Here is a 20,649-nt window from a genome sequence, read left to right as displayed (position 1 = left end):
ATAAAAACTGTGATAAGCAGGTTCCGTTAAAAACGGCTTAAGACCCATGAGGAAAGTTGACACGTGTAAGACAGGTAAAAAATTCCAAAAAAACTGTGGCTGCTGGGATTCGAGCCCAGGTCTCCACGGCCACAACGTGGAATTCTTACCACTAAACTACAGCCACTTTTGTTGACTGACTTCATCAATAACACAACTTATACCCAAGTATCCATTTATATTCACAACTAAACCTTTCGTATCTCCGTAACTCTTCTTCAGCTTAAGACGCTTCACTAATCCTGCTTAACCACTCTTAATCAATACCCTCTTACTTCTTTCCCCACTAACAAAACCTTTAATGACTCTTTAATCTCTCACTAACCCAAAAATATCCTTCCCTAAGCACACTATAAATACCAAACGATCACAATCCAATCTCTAATCACACAAAACCCACCAAACCAAAACAACACCAGTCAGATAAATAATGGCTTCAAACACCACTTTTCTCATCTCCATCGTCACACTTCTTCTCCTCCTCCTACTAAACACCACCGTCTTCGGCAGATATCTCACGGCGGAGTCAACCAACATAGCGGCGAGGCTCCAAAGTGGAGGACTAATGGAATGCTGGAACGCATTATACGAGCTCAAATCGTGCACGAATGAGATTGTTCTCTTCTTCCTCAACGGCGAAACAAAACTCGGCGTTAGTTGTTGTGAAGCCGTCGACGTCATCACAACCAATTGTTGGCCGGCTATGCTCACTTCTCTCGGATTCACGCCTGAGGAGGCTAATGTCCTCCGTGGCTTTTGTCAGAATCCAAACTCCTCTCCGGCTCCTTCTCCCAAAATAGCTTGATTGTAATTTCCATTTTAATTAATAAACGCATATATATGTTGCATATGGAGCGTCTTTATAACAAAGTAAGATTAATCAAGAGTTTAAAAAATCATAAAGGTTCAGAGCTGTATTGGACTTTGATCAATCTTTATATTATTGCCAAAGAGATTCTCTTAAGAAACAGAACATGAGAAACAGAGAAGAAAACAAAGAAAGAGGGTAACTTGTCTGAGAAGAAACCGATTCTCAAACGGAAAGCATAAAACGAAGGTAACTCGAGAAGACACAAACATAAGCATAATAAACACGAGCTTATGAAATAGTTGAATAGCCTGCTCAATGGTCCGTTCTTATATTCGGCTAAGTCATGGAGGGCTCAAGGAGTTAGCCACGTCGATCACGAACCTGTATTTAACATCAGACTTAGCAAGCCTCTCCATGGCAGAGTTAATCTCATCCATCTTAATCAATTCAATATCAGCCGTTATGTTGTGCTTAGCGCAGAAATCAAGCATCTCTTGTGTCTCCTTCATCCCTCCAATGTCACTTCCTCCCACCATTTTCCTTCCTGTAAACATAGTAACTCAAGTTAACTTGTCTTTCACGCAATAAGAACTTAAAGAAGTTTTATTAAGTGGTTGGTTACCGAGAACGAGAGGGAACATTGGTAGCTCGAGAGGCTTCTCAGGTAAGCCTAAAGCGATGAGCTTTCCGCTGACTTTGAGTAAACCTAGCAACGGATACAGAGCATGTACTGCTGATACCGTGTCGATTATGTAGTCCATAGTTCCAATTGCAGCCTAAATAAAACCAAGATACAATGTCACTCTTTTTACCTTCTGAAACTCAACCGATCGAAAACAGGATTAAACCAACTTTGATTTTAACCAAGATAGTTAAAAATCACACTGTTTAATTACCTGCATTTTCTGAGGATCAGTGGTGACAAGAAACGAATCAGCACCAAGCTGAGTAATGGCTTCCTCTTCTTTCTTAGGAGAAGAACTAATCACAGTAACTTTCAAACCGAAAGCTTTAGCAATCTTAACAGCAACATGACCAAGGCCACCAAGTCCAGCTACACCCAAATGCTTCCCTGCCTCCTCAGTCATTCCATAATACTTCATTGGACTGTACACAGTGATTCCAGCACACAGCAACGGCGCACCCGAATCGCTAGGTAAACCCTCGGGAAACCGCAAAACAAACCGTTGATCGACCACAATGTTATCCGAATAGCCACCGTAGTTCTTGGTTCCATCGGCTCCGATCGCATTGTATGTGAAGGACATCTGAGGACAGTAATTCTCAAGATCTTGGTCACACGATTCGCAAGATTGGCATGAGCCAGTGATCACTCCTACTCCTACACGATCTCCTTCTTTGAATTTTGTCACGTTTTTGCCAACTTTTGTAGCGATCCCAACGATCTCATGCCTGAATTATATAAAACGTTTGGTTATATAATCGAAAAAATGTTAAAGTACCATATATATTTGTTTGGTTTTTTTATTTTAGATTACCCGGGAACTACAGGGTAATACGAGTATCCCCAGTCGTTCTTGATTGTGTGTAAATCAGTGTGGCAAACTCCACAGAACAAGATCTTCACTGTCACATCATTTTCACCATTGTCTCTACAGAATCAAAATCACACCAAACTATATGTTATATACAGAAACAAGAACACATAACACACAAAACTTTGTAACAGATCTATCTTGGACCAAATCTAGGCTTGGTTAAGCATAAATGGAAAATAAGTTGTAAAACACCATATGATAGAACCGATAAAACAGAGTACGAGGAGGATCTTGGATTTTGGTATGATTAAGTACGAAAACCTTCTAGAGAAGTTGAACGGAGAGAGAACGCCGGATTTGTCTCTAGCAGCCCAGCCAAAGACTTTGTTCGGATGCTCTGTTTCTGGAGATTTCGCCATTGTTTTTTTGTCTCTTGTCTTTGACTGAGTGAGATATTGAGCTTATGTTTCTTTGAGTGTCTCAAGGGAGTGGTGCATATATGGAGTCAATTTACAGATGAGAGGAGTAGCTAGAGATATTAATAACCCTTTTTATTGCTTTCACCTGTAAATTGAGATACTATATATTTTTTCTATACTTAACATTGCATGAAATTAAGAAAGTTATTTAATTTCATTGTATAACATACTATATATAGATTGTGGTTGATTATTAATTGTCACCTTATGGAAGATTTAGTGAGTTTTAATATGATTTTGATGATTTTTGGGTAATTGTATGATTGATTGAAAGAAAATTTTCAAATCTCAAGTAAAGAAATTCTCTAAAATTCTTTAAAATCATTAAAAATCAAATCTTCAAACGTTTTTATTTTTCAATAACATGAAATTTTAAAATAGATTTTCAAATCACTACTTCAATAACATTTGATTTCAACAAAATTTAAAATCCATGATCAAATTCAAATAACATGAGATTTGTTTGTTCTACACAAATCACCTAAAATAAAATATTAGACTGAATACACTCCTCTAAAATTATACTATTTGATTAAAATTAATATCTCAATTTGTTTTGAGTATGCGGTTAAATTCATTTGTTTTTCTTTTGCTTTTTACTAAATTTGAAAGAAAAAGAAATATCATAATCGACACGTGACTGAATTCACTGTCCTAAATTCTTTTTCAATACCCGAATTAGTTACCAGTTAAAGCGTCATGTGAACTTTCTTGCAAGGCCGACTTATTTGCTGAGATATAAATTAATGACTAAATAAGTCACACTCTTATGGTTTTAAATTAAGCACGTAATATTAGATGTATGATTAAGAAGTCCTTTTCACTTTCTCTATAGTTTGGAATATATATGATGACTATGCAACGTTGTGGAACTCCTCCTCCACACTCACATCATCATCATCAATTCACCATCATCATGGTTTTGGACGGCTGGAGTAGTAGTTCAATTCAAACAAACAATTATGGAACAAAATAAAAACTTCCGGTTGGACGTTGTGGATAAAAGTCGAATTATTATTATTAAAGCATGGAAGTATCAATCTCGCCATATAATAAAATAGTTAATGCGTTCATCCTCGTTTCACATCACGATCAGCTTTAATCAGATAAGTTGTAGTACAGTAGTCCATTTTAAAATCATGTGATATATCGATAATACATAAAGAGTGCAAGTACTATCCAGCTTTGGACTTTGTTATACTACTACTATAAAGCTAGATAGATTTATGAATGTAGATATGTTCATTCTAAAAATTACTCCCAACATTTCACAAAAAAAAACTTAACAAAAATTCTAAGTTTGGTTTCACATTTGTTGAAGAACTCACTTTTAACTTTGGTAGGTTGTCGGTTGTCTATGAACCGGTGGTGGTTAGACTAGTAGTGGCTGTGTTCAACAGATAATGATTAATAGACGCGTGTCTTCGTGTAATTGGCTGTTCCCTACATGTATAATTGACAAGTTGGGGCTCGAGAGTTTGGGTGCCTCTTAAATTGCTGCTGTAATTAAGAGGGTTTGTGCAGTTAGTTAGTTGTTTCATTTAATGCTCAGAATCCGGATCCGGATCTTACCCGCCGTTAAATCTCTCTATCGCTCGGTCCATTAAAGTCTTGCTACAAATTTTAATACTACATTAAAGTCTTACCCGCCGTTAAATCTCTCTATCGCTCGCCCGTGTAAATTCAAACCAAAACTTTAGAAGGTGTGTTAAATAAAGGACCACATTAAACGTTATGTACTGTATACTTTTTGAAACGCAATCGCAGGAAACTGACGTTTCAAATAAATCATAACAGTCGTAAAAAGACTTTTCTTATTTTGGGTTGGAAATCTGAAGTTTTCAATTCATATAACAAATCCAGCGTTTGCGTTTTTCCTCTCGAGGAAACGTAATCTAAACAAAAAAAGAAGTAGGAAACAAAGCATGTTGCTATCAAGAACGAAGAAACTAGCGTTTAAAGGATGTTTCACTGTGCTGCTTCTTTTCCCACCTCCTCTGCTTTCGCTTCTGTTTCTGTTTCTGTTTCTTTCACAGTCACAACGTCAATCACTTTCTCTTCAAGAGCGGGCTCTTCGTTAGTCTCAATTACTGTAGACTTTGACTCTGTTTCCGGAGGGTGTGCAACCTCCTCCAAAACTGTTTTCAGATCTTCAGTTACCGGTATGTTTTCCGGTGTTTTCTTCTCGTCAGCAACAGCTTCTTTCTCCATTACTTGGTATTTTGTTTCTGCTACCGGAGAAGTTGTCTCTATCGTCGCCGGAGATTTTGTCTCTTTTTTCCGAGATTTTTCCTCCGCCAAAGCTGTTTTCAGATCTTCAGCTACCGGAACATTTTCGAATGTTATCTTTTCACAATCTTTCGTTTTCTTCTCTGCCTTGTCCTAGTAGCCAAAAAAATCACAAACAAGCCATGAGAATAACACAATCAAGAATATAACATCCTTAAAGTTACTACATTTATGTTTGTGCTTAATTTTTGTAGCGACTTACTTGAAGGAACAAGTTGCTAAGAGATTTTGCAGCGTCGATCTTGTGGTATTCAAGAAGTGAATCCTTAAGCTCCTCCGGTGCCGGAGCTCCGGTTTCCGACAAAACTTTTGGTTTTAGTGCACAATTCCCCATATAGCCTTTTCTATATATAAGTTCTCTAACTGTTTCTTGTTCGAGTTATATACACATTGTAAGAACATGAGCTATTATATAGGCAATGCACACATGACATACATGTCTTGTATATAGTTGTGCCCGTCCATCTCGTTACGCGGTTAGCTAGATAAAGGAGGTGGGGATACATTGAGACCCAAAGGAAATTAGTAAATCCATTTTTTGTTGTTTGTATTGCAATATAACGTAATCAGACTTTTACTCTTCTCTTCACATAAATGACGCTCAATGGACTAATTAATACCGAAGGTTAGAGATTAGGGAGCTAGTTAATCTTCTAGTTCCGACTATTAAATTTGTAACGGAAAGCTAAATAGTGTACAGTATATTTAACGGAACTAAAAGATTAACTATTAGTCTTCATCATTAGCATTGGTCTACATCTTTAACCAAAATTTTGTTATAATTTTGAAACTTTTTTTTTTTGGCCCGTAGGTAATTTAAACAGAAGGCTGGCGAGATTGGCGTTAGACGATGATTTGTCTGGTGAATGTGGGGCTCTCGAATTTTTTTGGTAGTATTGTTTCAAAAATATCAATATTATAGTTACACTTACATAGCTGGTGACCAAACTCGAGTATACTGCAAGAAAGTTCGGATTCACAATTATTAGTTTGGTAGGGTTTTAAGTCTGATTATGTTCGTTAGAATGCCATAAAATATGATGATTAATACTATTTTGAGATGAGTGCTATTATCCCTTCCATGCCTCCCAAAAATTTCTAAACCAAGATGACATGAACCAAATTGGGAAACAACCTGGTCTCAAACCGGAGCAAACCAGTCCAAAAACTGGCAAAATCAAGTAGTCTCAAACAGTACAATATCGTATCATCCCAGGGACGCTTCAAGATCAAGACCAATGCTAATAATGGTGTCACCGAGGAACTCCCAGTTCTAAAGAGACGAGAGAAATGGGAAGAGGATCAGCCAACAACAACATCAAGAAATTGAAAAATGCAGAGATTCTTCGTTGTAATATGCATGGACACAGAACGTGATATCATGAACAAAAGAAAGGACATGCTGAGTTTTAGTGCAGAACAAAGCCCCCAAAGTGTGTGGATCCAAATAGCAATAGATAGATTGCAACAAGTCCTTGTGAACGACAACAATACATCAACAAAAGCGTTGGAACTAGAAATCACACTGTTCTCGTTCATTCAATTTGTGAAAGCAAGTCCTAACATTATGATTATTTTCGCCTTATATAGAGATCCAGCAGACCGGGGTCACAAAGGCGTGGCAAATCCTATTGCATTAAGCAGAAGAACACAAGTCAGAGAAGCAAGGCTTTAGGACAAACACGAGGAACAACTACATAATCTAAGACCAACTAAAAATCTCAACAAGACATGATTATTATGCAAAGAGAGAAGTAACAAATCCTTTCTTCAAAAATCTGTCAAAGTTTTGTTCACTTGAAAAGAACATATCTTTCACAGTCACCATCCAGTTGCAAACCTAAAACAGTTTTGTTTGTGATAAAGAAAAAACAGACTTTGAATCCAAAGGGTATATAGACTAATGAAAACACTCTTGCCACAATTATGCTTGTATACACAATAATATCATCTAAAATTCCACTTCACACGAGAGTTTCTACTATCTAGTTTACTAAATACTAATAAAATCTGCAAATTCAGTCTCGAGTCTCAAAAACTTTCCAAATGCAGAGCAGTTAAAGCAGAAAACAGAATCAAACCACCAAACAAGAAGCAGAAAAAGACAGCAAATTTAAGTATAAGAGACAAAGAAAGAGAGGAAAAAGGTTACCCTGAGAGAGCCAGCTCCAACAGGAGGAATCAGCAGCGATGCTTGACTTGAGTCGAGCTGAAGCAACAGCACTGTGGAGTGGAATCATCGTTTCAACACATCCCAAAGCCGAGAGAACCCTTCACATTGCAGCCCATAAACAAACATGGATATATTCTTTAAATTTTTCCAAGGGAACAAAGATAAGAAATTGACTGGAACAGGTGAAAAATGAGTAAGGCACCTTGAAGCACGAGGGACAGATTGGGACATTGAAGCTAAAGGAGTTGAAGTCGTTGTGGGTTTAAGGTTAAGGGTCTTTTGAGTTACGGGTCTAGATCTTGATACTAAGTTTCTGGAACCTGCCATTAACGCTGATCTGCAACACGATGCCATCTCTTGATTTTAAGATTCGCAGAGCACAACAATTTTGGTTTTTCTTGAATTGGAATCTCAATGAGAAGGAGGAACGACCAAGAGCACTAAACCCTACAACCCAAACGCCGTCGTTTTCTTTTCCGAAGAAATTGCATAAATTCGCCCTCCTGACTTTTAATTTTACATATTACACCCTCATTAAGTAGGGTCATTAGTTAAAAAAATCAATAAAAAGGCAACAAAGTGGACTCTAATTGCATTATTCAAGTGATATAAATATCACTCGTGACAGGTGGGTTATGTTGTAATTTCAAAAGTAAATGGAGACAATTAAAAACGCACTCTAAAGTCGAACCGGAATCCCAATTTTATGCAAATTAGAATCAGCGGCGTTTACTCTGTTTGACCGGAAGAGATAGAAAGAGAGAAGAGAGAGTAAGGCAAAAAAGCTCTTTCGATAAAACCTAAAGAGAGAGATTTGATTAATAATGGCTGAAAAGGCGATACTAGGGTTTCTGCAGAACAACGAAGAGATCACGGATTCGGGTCTGTTCTCTGCCGAATTCAACCTCGACCACGACGAAGTCATCAATGTCATCAAACGTCTCCATGGTTTTCGTTTCATTGATGTTCAGGTACTCGTGCTTCCTTCCCCGTTTTGACTGGCGTTTTTTGTAATCTTACATCTTGTATCTGATTCCTATGCGTGTGAGTTCTCTGGCTGAATTGGGTCTGCGATAGTGTTTTGGATTATGGATCTAGAGTGTGTTAGATTTAAGACGTTTTTTAATATCTGGTTGAAGAATCTCACATTTTGCCATAAGTTGCTATCACTACAATTTGTTGAAACATGGGGTTTGACTATCCTCTGCAGGACATTAAAAAGGAGACATGGGTTCTAACTGATGAAGGGAAAAAATATGCAGTAGAAGGGTCGCCAGAGGTACAACTTTTCCTAGCTGTGCCTGAAGAAGGTAGCATATCAAAAGATGAACTCCAGGTGATTGTTATGGATATTTATTTAGATGTCTATATGGTTGGATTTGTTAGTCATACTTTAATAACGGCTGTAAATTTCTTTTACTATTTTCAGAAAAAGCTTGCTCCTTCAGTCTTCAGTATCGGCTGCTCACAAGCCGGGAAAAGAAGGTGGGTGCAAATGGGAATGCAAGTCTCGAGGAGGGTAATAGTTCTGAAATGGTTTAGTTTCTGTTTGCTACTTTTTTTTTTGGATGTTTGGTAGTAATGAATCAGTTTAACATATGTGACACGCACACACTCACGTTTTAGTTTGTTTAGTCTGCATCAATCTGAACCTTTTTTTTATTGTAGGTTCAAAATGTAGAAGATGAAGTGAAAGACCAGCTTTTACAAATACAAGAAGGGAAGGTTTGTACTATCTTAGTTCAGTAGAGATTTCGCCTTTTGTATTTGCCTTATGATTGATATTTATAAGTATCCCTTTCTCCCCTTCAGGAAGTTGACAACGACAGTATCAGTTCTCTTAAAGCCAGAAAACTCATAATAAAAGAGTAATTGTTTCCACTTTTCTTTCATGTTTCGTTCCTTTTGAGAGACATTGGATAGCTGATATCCTTTCTTGCTTCACAGGACATGGACGGGGTATTCCGTAAAGAAAGGTCCTAACTATGCTCCCGAGAGAAAGGAAGTAGCCACTGATTTGACACGAGAAAATCTTCAAAAGTACGTCCTAAAACTTGCCCTTTTTTGCAACTCTCTAATGGTATTGTAGGTTTAATATGCAATTAAGATAGGAAAGTGGTGTATTTGCAGCTGGAAAGAGTTAGAGTTTAAGGAATATAACTTCAATGCTAAAGGAGCGCCTCTTCAGGCTGGGCATCTTCACGCTCTTCTCAAGGTAAGCTTGACTCTTGGTAGCTAATTGTATATATTGTATACTAGTGGTTATCTTTTCTATTGTTGTAAAGGATTTGGGTAGCCGTTTTTTTTATAACAGACCTCTTACGTTTTTTATTTTACTTTTCTTGTGCATTAGGTGCGGAAGCAGTTTAAAGACATATTTGTTCAAATGGGGTGAGAGAGACTCTTGACATCTATTGTAATTTCTCTCCCCTATTCAGTTGATGGCCAAAATTAATGGTGAGCCTTATGTGATCGCAGGTTCGAGGAGATGCCAACAAACAACTTTGTGGAGAGCAGGTATCGTCTAGTTATTACAGAATCTTGGTCTTCAGCTTTTCATGGAGGCTTGAGGAGATCTTATTAGGCCATTAGTTTTTGCTATTTGTTAGCTGATCTTATCCTGTTTCCTATGCTTTATAGCTTCTGGAATTTTGATGCGTTGTTCCAGCCTCAGCAGCACCCTGCTCGTGATTCTCATGACACCTTCTTTCTAAATGGTTGAAATTTTAAATGCTTAGTCTCTAAATTTGTTGTTTCTGATATCTATTTCCTGGTTGCTTGTTGACATCTCAAAGAATACTAACTCTAAATTTTATGGCGTAAATCTTTGAATGTAGCACCCTCTACTACAAGGACACTGCCGGAAGATTATGTTGAGAGGGTGAAACGTGTTCACGAGTCTGGTGGTTATGGATCTAGAGGGTATATGACTTGTATCTGCGTACTACCTTGTAGTAGTAATAATTAATTTGCAGCGCTCTGACAATGGCCTTTTGCATTAAAGGTATAATTATGATTGGAAACGAGAAGAAGCAAACAAGAATCTTCTCCGTACTCACACAACGGCTGTCTCATCTAGGATGCTTTATGCACTAGCACAGGTACAACTGAACTTTAGTTTACAGGTTGTGAGACGTTGGTTTTCAATATTCAGTAGTATAATTAGATTTCTGTCTTTCTGTAGAAACCTTTTGTGCCCAAGAAGTACTTTTCTATTGACCGTGTCTTCAGAAACGAAGCTGTTGATCGGACCCACCTTGCAGAGTTCCATCAAATTGAAGGTATAGTTCTCTAACGGACAGAGTTGTCACAGTTTGGTGTTAAATCACAGTAAGGAATCATCGTCTGTCAAACTTGATTTTCAATCGGTTAAATGATCTCATGTTTGGATCAGGTTTGATTTGTGATCGAGGCCTTACACTGGGAGACCTGATTGGTGTATTAAAAGACTTCTTCTCACGCTTAGGTAAACTCTTCCTTAAGTTTGCCACAATCTTAAATTTGGTTTGCCTAGGCTTGAGAGAGAAAGAAAAACTCTGAACGCGATCATGCTTTTCAGGGATGTCGAAACTGCGGTTCAAGCCAGCTTACAACCCTTACACAGAGCCAAGTATGGAAATTTTCAGCTACCATGAAGGCTTAGGGAAGTGGGTGGAGATTGGTAACTCTGGGATGTTCAGACCCGAAATGCTTCTTCCAATGGGTTTACCCGAGGATGTTAGAGTAATTGCTTGGGGTCTTTCTCTTGAGAGGTAAGATTTTTGAATTTCCCTCAACATTTCAGGGTCGTTCGTTGCTGATTCTTTCTTGTTTTTTTGTTCATAAACCAGACCGACAATGATATTATACGGTATTGACAACATCCGCGATTTGTTTGGACACAAGGTAAACCACGAGATCTTCACTTCTTCTAACATGTTTGTATAAAACATTGCCTTGTTTCATTGGCATATATACTCAATCTGTGTTTCATTCTTCATCGTAGGTGGATCTCGATTTAATTAAACGGAATCCGGTCTGCCGAATTGGAATTTGAGTGATATTTTGATTGTCTTCATTTGATTCAAGATGCTCCTTTTATGTTGTTAGTATTTTAATGATCTCTTGGTATTTTCAATTATACTTCCGGTTACTGGACCTGACTATTCCATATTAATTGGATGCAATTGCAATCTGGCTTGTCAAATTTTTTAAATTCATTTTGTTTTGGTTATCCGTCGTGAGTCAGCTTGAAAGAGTCAGCTTCCGTCGTGACCTCCATGGTTAGGGGTTGTGTTTACAAAAATACTAAGCAGTATGATTCAATTTCAAAGCATGGTCATGCTACCACAGCTTGACACCCGGTTTTGCAAGTTTATGGATAGGGGTTGGACTGAATTGACCCACAATTTTGGGCCCATTTTGACACCTGATAGAAAAGACAGTTTCCCAGTAAACCAATATATTGCCCTCAGGTATATATATTAAAAAAAAGAAAAAAAAGAGCGTAAAAATGTTGGAACGTCGGCTCGACGCCGCACGACCATCTTTAAGCCCTCCGCTTGACTACTTGTTCCCGCGGCCGACTGGATCGGACAAGTGTCTCTCCAACTACCAAAAACATTGTCTCTACTCGAAGATAGGCATGTCAATTAGGGCCAAAGCCTGCGGGTTTGGCCGGCCCGGTTCTAAAAAACACTGGATTCAAGTTTAAATATATATGTCTAGAAAATATCGAGTCTTTCGGGCTCAATCCGTTTGGACTATAGGTTTTTCGGGCTTAGTTCGATCGGGCTCGGACCAGTCCGAAAAGCCCTTTAATAAATATATTTGTACTTTTTTTGTTAATATTTTTGTTTGATTACAATATATGATTAATAATTTATTGTAAATAAAGTTTTAAACTCTAATCCTAATTTTCATATTTACTCAATAATCATATTTTATACTTTAAATTTTTTATTAATGATATTTTATATGAATTATATATTGGTTTATTTGGTTAAAGTATCGAAATTTTATTTAGTTTTAAACCTTTTCTATTAAATTAAGTTGGTTGTAGTGAATATAGATGAGTTATTAAATTTTTGTTTGATTTGTTTTATAGTGCACCTTCAAACACTGCTTTTTAAGACTTATAAGTTTGAATTTTTGATCGATAAGATAAGCCCGAAAAAGCCCGATAAGCCTTGTAGCCCTGTTAGGGCCGGGCTCAGACTTTGAAATATAGGCTCGGAAATATTTCGGACCGGATCGAGCCGTGCTCAAATATATGCGGGCTTTACGGGTTTTAGGCCGGGCCAGACCGGACCGGATCAGCCCGATTAACACCCCTACTCGAAGATGAATATTGGTTTTGCAACTCAATAGGGTTTATGAATTGGGTTGGATTGAATTGACTCACAAATTTGGGCCCAGTTAGCTGGTAAAAATTCTTCCTATGCCTCGTAAGTTGATGTTTTAGTATTTTTTCTTGGGGAAAAATGCCGTTTAAATCCCCAACTTTCAAAATTGCGCCGAAAAAATCCTGGACTTTCGACATGCTATTTTAATCCTCAAGTTTTGGTTGACTACATAATTAAATGATAAACTTTTGTTGACCTGGCCATTTTGGTCATCGTGATAATCTCCGTTAGAAACTCTAAGACGGAGTTAATTAGCCGTTAACGGTGTCCGTCTATCAGAAAACGACGTCGTTTCTCTTAATGAAGAAACATAAAATCCCCAAATCGATTTCTAGGGTTCAAAATCCCCAAATCGATTTCGAATTTGAAACCCCAAAATCTTGTCCAAATTGCGATGGTTAGAACTCGTGGAGGAAGACGAAAGCTTCCAACTCGGTGGTCAATGAGACTGAGTTCGTCGGAGACAGCAGATGCAATGGAGACGGTGGAGACTGCGGAGCCAACGGAGACGGTGGAGACTGCGGAGCCAACTGAGACGGTGGAGACTGCGGAGCCAACGGTTCGCAACCCATCTGAGAGTGAGGCTGTTTCAAACCAACCCGAAGGAGTGACTGAGATTGGTCAACCGAAACAGAAAAAGCGAAGGAAGTATCGAAGGAAGAAGGGTGAAGATATCGAAGAAGATCGTGAGGCTGTTAGTGGGGATGATTGTACGGTGGCTGGCGATGAAGACTGTGATGAGATTGGTTATGAAGACGAGGTAAACAGAAATGAAAACGAAGAGGAAGTTCGTCAATCTGACCAATTGGGCATTGAAGTTGTAGAACCAGTATTAGGTGTGGAGCAAAATGGTGTAGGAAATGTAGGTGTAGAAGAAAACAATTGGGATTCCCATGTAAGAGAAAATGTCGAGAGAGATGAAGAAGATGCAGGTGTGGAGGAAGAAAATTGTGAAGACTTTGAAGCCGAATTTGGAACAGATGCGAGAGATGAGGAGGATAATGAAGATGATGCAGATAGTGGAGATGATATATGGGAAGATGAGAGGATTCCAGAGCCTCTATCAGACAGTGATGATGAAGACGATTGTGATGAAAATGGTGATGGTCATGAAGCTGAAGATCCTGAAGAACTGCTGAGTTTGGGGAAAACATTCAATGGCCCAGAAGAATTCAAGATAGCTGTCTTGAGGTATTGTTTGAAAACCAGATACGACATCAAGCTTTATAGGTCACAAAGTTTGAAGATTGGTGCGAAGTGTTGTTATCAAACCCCTGATGTCAAATGTCCATGGAGATGCTACTGCGCGTATGACAAGAAAAAGCATAAGATGCAAGTTAAAATATACGATGAAGAACATGCTTGTGTGAGGTCAGGGTACTCGAAGATGTTGAAGCAAGGAACAATTGCTTGGTTGTATAGAGAAAGGTTGAGAAGGAATCCCAAAATTACTAAGCAAGAGATGGTTGCAGAGATCTTGAGGGAGTATGGTTTGACAGTGACTGAAGACCAATGTGCAAAGGCAATCCAAACAGTCATTCCCGAAGCTGAGCATAGGCAGTGTTCTAGGCACATCATGGACAACTGGAAGAGAAAAAGCCATGACATGGAACTGCAGAGACTCTTCTGGAAGATAGCTAGAAGCTACACGGTAGGAGAATTCAATGGGTATATGCTGGAGCTGAAGAATTACAATCCAAGTGCCTATGAGTCTCTACTGAAGACTAATCCCAGGTCATGGTCTAGAGCATTCTTTAAGGTTGGAAGTTGCTGCAATGACAACTTGAACAACCTTAGTGAGTCTTTCAATAGGACAATCCGCCAAGCGAGAAGGAAACCATTACTAGAGATGTTGGAAGACATTAGAAGGCAGTGTATGGTGCACAATGCCAAGAGATATATAGTCGCTTGTAGATTGAAGACTCGATTCACAAAGAGAGCTCATGCTGAGATAGAGAAGAATATTGCTGGGTCACAGGCTTGTCAAAGATGGATGGCAAGACACAACAAACATGAAATAAAAGATGGTGATATGATTTACGAAGTGGACATGAGTGCTCGTACATGTGGTTGTATAAAGTGGCAGATGACAGGGATACCATGTGCTCATGCTGCATCTGTCATCATAGGGAAGAAAGAGAAAGTTGAAGATTATGTTGTTGACTGGTACACAGCAAGAATGTGGGAGCTAACATACTACGATGGTATTAGGCCTGTTCAAAGCAAGCTCTTGTGGCCAAGTGTGAACAGATTAGGAGTTTTGCCACCTCCATGGAGAAGAGGCAATCCTGGTAGACCAAGTAACCATGCTAGGCGAAAGGGGAGGTTTGAGACAGCTTCTAGCTCCAACACCACGTTATCACGCATGAACCGTGTGATGACATGTTCAAACTGCAAGGAAGAAGGACACAACAAACAAAGCTGTAAGAATCCGAGAGTTGCAACTCCACCAAGGAGAGCAAGAGGTTGACCAAGAAAAAATCAGGTAATAATCATAGTTGGTGTTTTGTTTAGAATATTGAATGAATATTGATATTGTTATTGACTTAGGAACCGAGGATTATCTTATTTGGACAAGGACAACCGTTGGTTGGAGAAACATCTCAGGGACCATCTTCTCAGGGACCACCACCGCAGGAACCATCATCTCAGGGACCACCACAGGAACCATCATCTCAGGGACCACCACCGCAGGAACCATCATCTCAGGAACCATCATCTCAGGGACCACCATATCATGGAACATCACAGCAAGGAGGATCATCGCAGCGAGGACGATCATCACAGCGAGGACGATCATCACAGCGAGGAAGATCACATATACCACCAAATCAGAGAGGAAGAGCACATAACCACCACCGCAGACAGGAGGATCTCAGGATGCATCTCAGGGAGGCGGAAGTTCTCGGACAGGAGGTTGGCGTCCATGGTTTCAATGTTCAAGCTAATAAGCTTTTGTTGACGCAGTTTATGTGTTTTTTGGTTAGTGGCAGAACCGTATTTGGTGTTGTTGTTTGAGTGGTTTGGCTTCTCTGTCATTACCATTTTAGGAACTGTATTTGGTGTTGGTGTTGTGTTTTGTTTTGTATTAAGACATGTTCTATTAGGTTATTTTCAGACATGATCTAAACATGAAATTGTCTATTTCATTCACCACCTCCAAGCGATTACAACACAGACAAACCATTTATGAAAATACAATTAATAACCAAAAACAACTTTCTTCTCTTTTCCTTGACCATACATCACATAAACCAACATAATGGTGATAACACAAAGCCACACAAAACACACTTTCAAGCTTCCTTTACATTTGTGAAGTTCCATTTTGCTAATCATTTCTTCATCCTTCAATTCTTCAATCATAGCTTTTAACTCATTTGCCTCACATTTAGCTTTGCTAATCTCATTTGCCATGATCGCTACTCTTGGCAGAGCATCTTCAACTTCTTCGAACACGGCATATTCGCATCTCTTTTGCCCGCACAACGGAAGAAAGGACGTCCCGGATTCTCTTGCGTCTTAGAAGTAAAGATAGTGACACCTAAACCACATACACACTTCGACGGCACACCACGCTCACCGATGACACCGGAAGTGACTGAGCTGGAACTCATTGGACAAGATTTTGGGGTTTCAAATTCGAAATCGATTTGGGGATTTTGAACCCTAGAAATCGATTTGGGGATTTTATGTTTCTTCATTAAGAGAAACGACGTCGTTTTCTGATAGACGAACACCGTTAACGGCCAATTAACTCCGTCTTAGAGTTTCTAACGGAGATTATCACGATGACCAAAATGGCCAGGTCAACAAAAGTTTATCATTTAATTATGTAGTCAACCAAAACTTGAGGATTAAAATGGCATGTCGAAAGTCCAGGATTTTTTCGGCGCAATTTTGAAAGTTGGGGATTTAAACGGCATTTTTCCCTTTTTTTTTTGTTCCTAAAAAATTGATGTGGTATAAAAAAAAAATTGATTTTTTACTTTATCTTTTTTCCACATGTTATGCTATAATTTATAAATAGAACTAGAACTTTAACTTTTTTTTTTAATATATGTTATATTTTCTATTTCTACTTAAAAATAATTATAAATTAATTTATAAATAGAACTTTAACTTTTTCTTATAGGGGCAAAAAATCAGAGGGAGTATTAAATCACAAAGATCAAGAACACAGTTCCCCTAAACCCTAAAAACTTTCACAATGAGCTCTACGGCGGAACAATATCTTCTTCAAGCGATTTCGGAGAAATCCTCGGCCGTCGAAGACCAGGAGACCCCCGTCCAACCTCTAAACCCAGCGAAACCGGAGAGCGACGTTGCAATTGGGAGTCTCTTGGTCGACAAGGAGCCTGAGGCTTTCCGACAAGCCGTGGCCAATATTCTCGAGCGGCGTTCTTTCTACAATCCATCTTTCGATATTTACGGTGGTGTCGCCGGACTTGTAGATTACGGTCCCAGTGGCCATCTTGTTGAACTTAACGTACTTAGCCTCTGGCGTAAGGTAAAGAAGATCATTCACATATCTCAGTTCAATTCGGTAGACAAGACTGTGTGTTCCTTGGTTAATGATTGATTTGGATTTTGATTTTAATCTCTTTTTTAACAGTACTTCGTTAATGAGGAGGACATGCTTGAAGTTGGTTGTACAGCTTTGACACCAGAAATTGTCATGTGAAAGGCGAAAGAAAGATGTTAGCAGCATCTCTGCTGAGAAAGCTGCTGAATTGGATAATCTCCTCGCTGTTGTGGAAGATCTTTCTGCAGAAGAGCTTGGTGCCAAGATTAAGGAATATGGAATCACTGCTCCCCACACTAATAATCCACTTTCTCATCCTCCTCGCCCCTTCAACTTGATGTTTCAAACATCCATTGGCCCAACTGGTTCCGCTCTCGGGTGAGTATTTATTTTCCATGTCCATGTAATAATTGTTTGTTTTCTGAGCTAAGTTAGTTTCTTGAGTTCCTTATCAAGTTGTTACTTTCTTTCTCTGCTTCATCAGTTACCTGCGTCCTGAAACTGCTCAAGGCATTTTTGTCAACTTTAAGAAGTATTATAATGACAATGGGAGAAAACTTCCTTTGGCCGTGGCTCAAGTTGGTCGAGTCTTTAGGAATGAGGTGAATATCCTTCAATATTCTACTTGATATATTGAATACATGGGATCTTTTTTTTCTTCCTATTTATCTCTTTGGTTTCAATTGCCTCGCAGATATCCCCTCGTCAAGGGCCTATAAGAGCTCGTGAATTCCTGCTGGCAGAAATTGAGCACTTTCTTGATCCTGAGAATAAGTCACATCCCAAATTCTCTGACGTAGAATCATTGGAATTGCTTATGTTTCCTAGAGAAGAACAAGAAATGTCTGGCCAATCTGCGAAAAAACTTTGCCTTGGCGAAGCTGTTGCCAATGTCAGTATTTCTAATCATATTCTCTCGCCTACCTCTTTTTGACATTTATTATCTATATATAAAAAAAAATATACACTTACACTGAAATTGTATTCGAATAGGGCACTGTGAACAGTGAAACTCTAGGATACTTCATTGGGAGGGTGTATCTTTTCCTTGTCTGTCTCGGCATAGACAAGGAACGGCTGCCTTTCCGCCAGCACAAAGCAAAAGAAATGGCCCACTATGCAGCAGATTGTTGGGATGCTGAAATTGATTGTTCTTATGGGTGGATTGAATGTGTTGGAATTGCCGATAGGTCTGCTTATGACTTACTTGCTCACTCCGTAAGAAACTTACCTCTTACCCTCATCATTTCATTTGGCAGCTTGATAATAATTAACTATTCAAAACCCTTTTGTATTTAAAATTTGGACCCTTTGTTTTGTGGCAGAAAAAAAGTGGCGTTGCTCTTGAGGCTGAAGCCAAATTGGCAGAGCCTATAGAAGTAGAGGTATTCTACTTAACATTTTCATCTCTGTCTTTACAACCTGCTCTGTCTTTACAACCTGTCCTTAATGTGTTTCTCTTTTATTTCAGAAACTTATTCTTACCCCTGCGAAGAAAGAACTGGGTCTTGCATTCAAGGGAGATCAAAAGAATGTGGTTGAAGCTTTGAAGGTAGACCGTCTAAAGTCTCTATTTTCTTACTAGAATAGCTTCTCTGTCTCATGGTGATGGACGGATCATATATTGTATGTACGAGCATTGCCCAGGGCTAAAATAATGAACATGCTTGGTGTAATTATTTTGTTAGGCGCTGAATGAGCAAGAAGCTATGAAGATGAAGGCGACCCTAGAATCCAAAGGGGAAGTGGAGTTTGAAGTGTGTACCCTCGGGAAAACGTGACCATCAAGAAGGACATGGTGTCAATCTCAAAGGAGAAGAAACTAGTGTTTGAGCGGGTTTTCACCCCGTCAGTGGTTGAACCATCTTTTGGCATTGGACGGATCATATATTGTATGTACGAGCATTGTTTCAGCACAAGGCTAAGCAAGGCAGGGGATCAACAACTGAACGTGTTCCGTTTCTCCCCTCTTGTAGCACCCATCAAGTGCACGGTTTTCCCGCTTGTGCAGAACCAACAATTTGAGGAAGCAACCAAAGTCATTTCCAAACAACTCAAATCTGATGGCATCAAACACAAGATTGACATCACTGGTACGTTAAACAAATTAAAACTGAAAGTTTTTTATAATTCCAAAATGGAGCAAACTGAGTGAGAAGATTCGTGTGTGTGAATAGGTACAACGATAGGAAAGAAATATGCAAGAGCTGATGAGCTTGGTGTGCCATTTGCAATAACAGTGGATTCACAGACGTCAGTCACAATAAGGGATAGAGATAGCAGAGACCAAGTCCGAGTCAGCTTGAAAGAGGCAGCTTCCGTCGTGACCTCCATGGCTGAGGGGAAGAAGACGTGGCAGGAGGTCTGTGCAAGATTGAATGTTTAGGGGCTGTGTTTACAATTACTAATTTACTAAGCAGTGTGATTCTATGAAGCATGTTTAATGATATGGCCGGTATTGTATGTTTATTTCAAAATGATCTTCAGGTCCTATGAAGCATGTTTAGTATTATTTACCTTTCCTGTCAATAAAAACACGCTGAAAGGGTTTTTGTTGTGTAACAGTTTGATGCTTACTATTGTACTTCAGCTTTATCTTTGGGATGTACTGATTTGTTGTTTCACAAACATAACAGGAATTTACCACATAATATAAAAGAATTAATTAGTGTTGAAAAATGAAAAGCAAAATGGAAAAATGCAAGAGGCTAGACACGTTCTCAACAACTTACCTAGATATCTGATTTTTACAACCATTTTACCAAAATTTTAAGATCTTTCCCATACCTCCACTCCGCGATCTTCGTTTACGAAGAATCCCCCGTATAAATACCTGTATTCTACCATTTATATTTGTGTGATGCATGTTGATTGCTCCACACGCAAAAAAGCAACACAGTTTTTCTCCTAAATTAATCCTCAAATCCGAAGCTGCCATGGAACGTTTCTTCTCTGAGGTAAATTGCTAAATCATCTCGTATAACTATCTTTATTTGTATTTTTTTTTGTAGCTCAATACCTCTGGATGTCACTCTATTCTACTTTTTCTACCATGTCATCCATTATTAAGCCTCCCTCACATGCAAGGGTCACTCTGGATCTCTCTCTTTTCCAAAATCTGAAAGTAGCTAGAGAGACAAAGGGATCAAAATCAAAAATATATTTTCTACCTATCATGTTTCTCTTTAAATCTCTATCTAGCTTTTCTTTGCCAAAACCTCTATCCAGCTTTTTTTTTTCCAAAATCTTGGACCTTTCTGTCTCCAAGATTCTTTGTTAAATGTTGGACTTTATTTATACTTCCTACCCAGCTTTTCTTATATGGGATTGGGGATACATACGAAATATGTAACATGTACATTTCGTACGCATGCAGTGTGTATATTTATATAAAAAATGATTTGATTTTGTTGTCTACATATATTGCAATACATTGTATGTTAGCTAGAA

At 38.7% G+C, this 20,649-nt stretch overlaps 4 protein-coding genes, 1 non-coding gene and 2 pseudogenes across 7 annotated transcripts; 3 read left to right on the top strand and 4 right to left on the bottom strand.

Moving 5' to 3' along the window:
* Positions 1-94: 94 nt before the first annotated feature.
* On the bottom strand, positions 95-166 carry TRNAH-GUG (transfer RNA histidin (anticodon GUG)). The gene has a single exon. It is a non-coding gene; the product is annotated as a tRNA-His (tRNA).
* A 152-nt stretch (positions 167-318) lies between these two features.
* On the top strand, positions 319-971 carry LOC104733082 (egg cell-secreted protein 1.4 pseudogene; annotated as a pseudogene).
* On the bottom strand, positions 957-2,996 carry LOC104729246 (putative cinnamyl alcohol dehydrogenase 9). The gene is made up of 5 exons (XM_010448170.3): positions 2,671-2,996; positions 2,350-2,463; positions 1,747-2,263; positions 1,473-1,626; positions 957-1,394 (listed from the first exon to the last, which is right to left on the bottom strand). The coding sequence occupies exons 1-5, from the start codon at positions 2,766-2,768 to the stop codon at positions 1,192-1,194; spliced, it is 1,086 nt and encodes a 361-aa protein (XP_010446472.1). The 5' UTR covers positions 2,769-2,996; the 3' UTR covers positions 957-1,191.
* A 1,629-nt stretch (positions 2,997-4,625) lies between these two features.
* LOC104729245 (uncharacterized) lies at positions 4,626-5,707 on the bottom strand. Its single transcript, XM_010448168.3, has 2 exons — positions 5,320-5,707; positions 4,626-5,210 (listed from the first exon to the last, which is right to left on the bottom strand). Exons 1-2 carry the CDS (start codon positions 5,449-5,451, stop codon positions 4,797-4,799), a joined length of 546 nt encoding a protein of 181 aa, XP_010446470.1. The 5' UTR covers positions 5,452-5,707; the 3' UTR covers positions 4,626-4,796.
* Positions 5,708-6,143: 436 nt separating this feature from the next.
* LOC104729244 (uncharacterized) lies at positions 6,144-7,714 on the bottom strand. 2 transcript variants are annotated; one of them, XM_010448167.3, is made up of 3 exons: positions 7,493-7,714; positions 7,270-7,388; positions 6,144-6,390 (listed from the first exon to the last, which is right to left on the bottom strand). In XM_010448167.3, the coding sequence occupies exons 1-3, from the start codon at positions 7,642-7,644 to the stop codon at positions 6,371-6,373; spliced, it is 291 nt and encodes a 96-aa protein (XP_010446469.1). In that variant the 5' UTR covers positions 7,645-7,714; the 3' UTR covers positions 6,144-6,370. The 2 variants fall into 2 exon arrangements, with proteins under 2 accessions (XP_010446469.1, XP_010446468.1); XM_010448166.3 differs by lacking the exon at positions 6,144-6,390 and adding an exon at positions 6,444-6,745 and having other exon boundaries at positions 7,493-7,713.
* A 157-nt stretch (positions 7,715-7,871) lies between these two features.
* LOC104729240 (phenylalanine--tRNA ligase alpha subunit, cytoplasmic) lies at positions 7,872-11,485 on the top strand. Its single transcript, XM_087478779.1, has 17 exons — positions 7,872-8,261; positions 8,501-8,626; positions 8,720-8,809; positions 8,959-9,015; positions 9,103-9,158; positions 9,238-9,330; positions 9,421-9,505; positions 9,644-9,681; positions 9,769-9,807; positions 9,931-10,007; positions 10,128-10,212; positions 10,295-10,391; positions 10,475-10,571; positions 10,685-10,756; positions 10,850-11,042; positions 11,121-11,175; positions 11,276-11,485. Exons 1-17 carry the CDS (start codon positions 8,115-8,117, stop codon positions 11,324-11,326), a joined length of 1,458 nt encoding a protein of 485 aa, XP_087334905.1. The 5' UTR covers positions 7,872-8,114; the 3' UTR covers positions 11,327-11,485.
* A 5,346-nt stretch (positions 11,486-16,831) lies between these two features.
* Positions 16,832-19,827, top strand: LOC104733081 (glycine--tRNA ligase, mitochondrial 1-like; annotated as a pseudogene). The gene is made up of 9 exons (XR_015574001.1): positions 16,832-17,184; positions 17,290-17,577; positions 17,684-17,801; positions 17,894-18,091; positions 18,193-18,417; positions 18,525-18,584; positions 18,671-18,751; positions 18,888-19,292; positions 19,377-19,827. The product of XR_015574001.1 is annotated as a glycine--tRNA ligase, mitochondrial 1-like (transcript).
* Positions 19,828-20,649: the final 822 nt, after the last annotated feature.

The sequence above is a fragment of the Camelina sativa genome, chromosome 12 (genome assembly GCF_030686135.1).
Source record: "Camelina sativa cultivar CO46 ecotype springtype chromosome 12, ASM3068613v1".
NCBI lineage: Eukaryota > Viridiplantae > Streptophyta > Magnoliopsida > Brassicales > Brassicaceae > Camelina > Camelina sativa.
The sequence above is the reverse complement of the archived record's forward strand: the minus strand, read 5'-3'. Positions and strand labels throughout refer to the sequence as shown.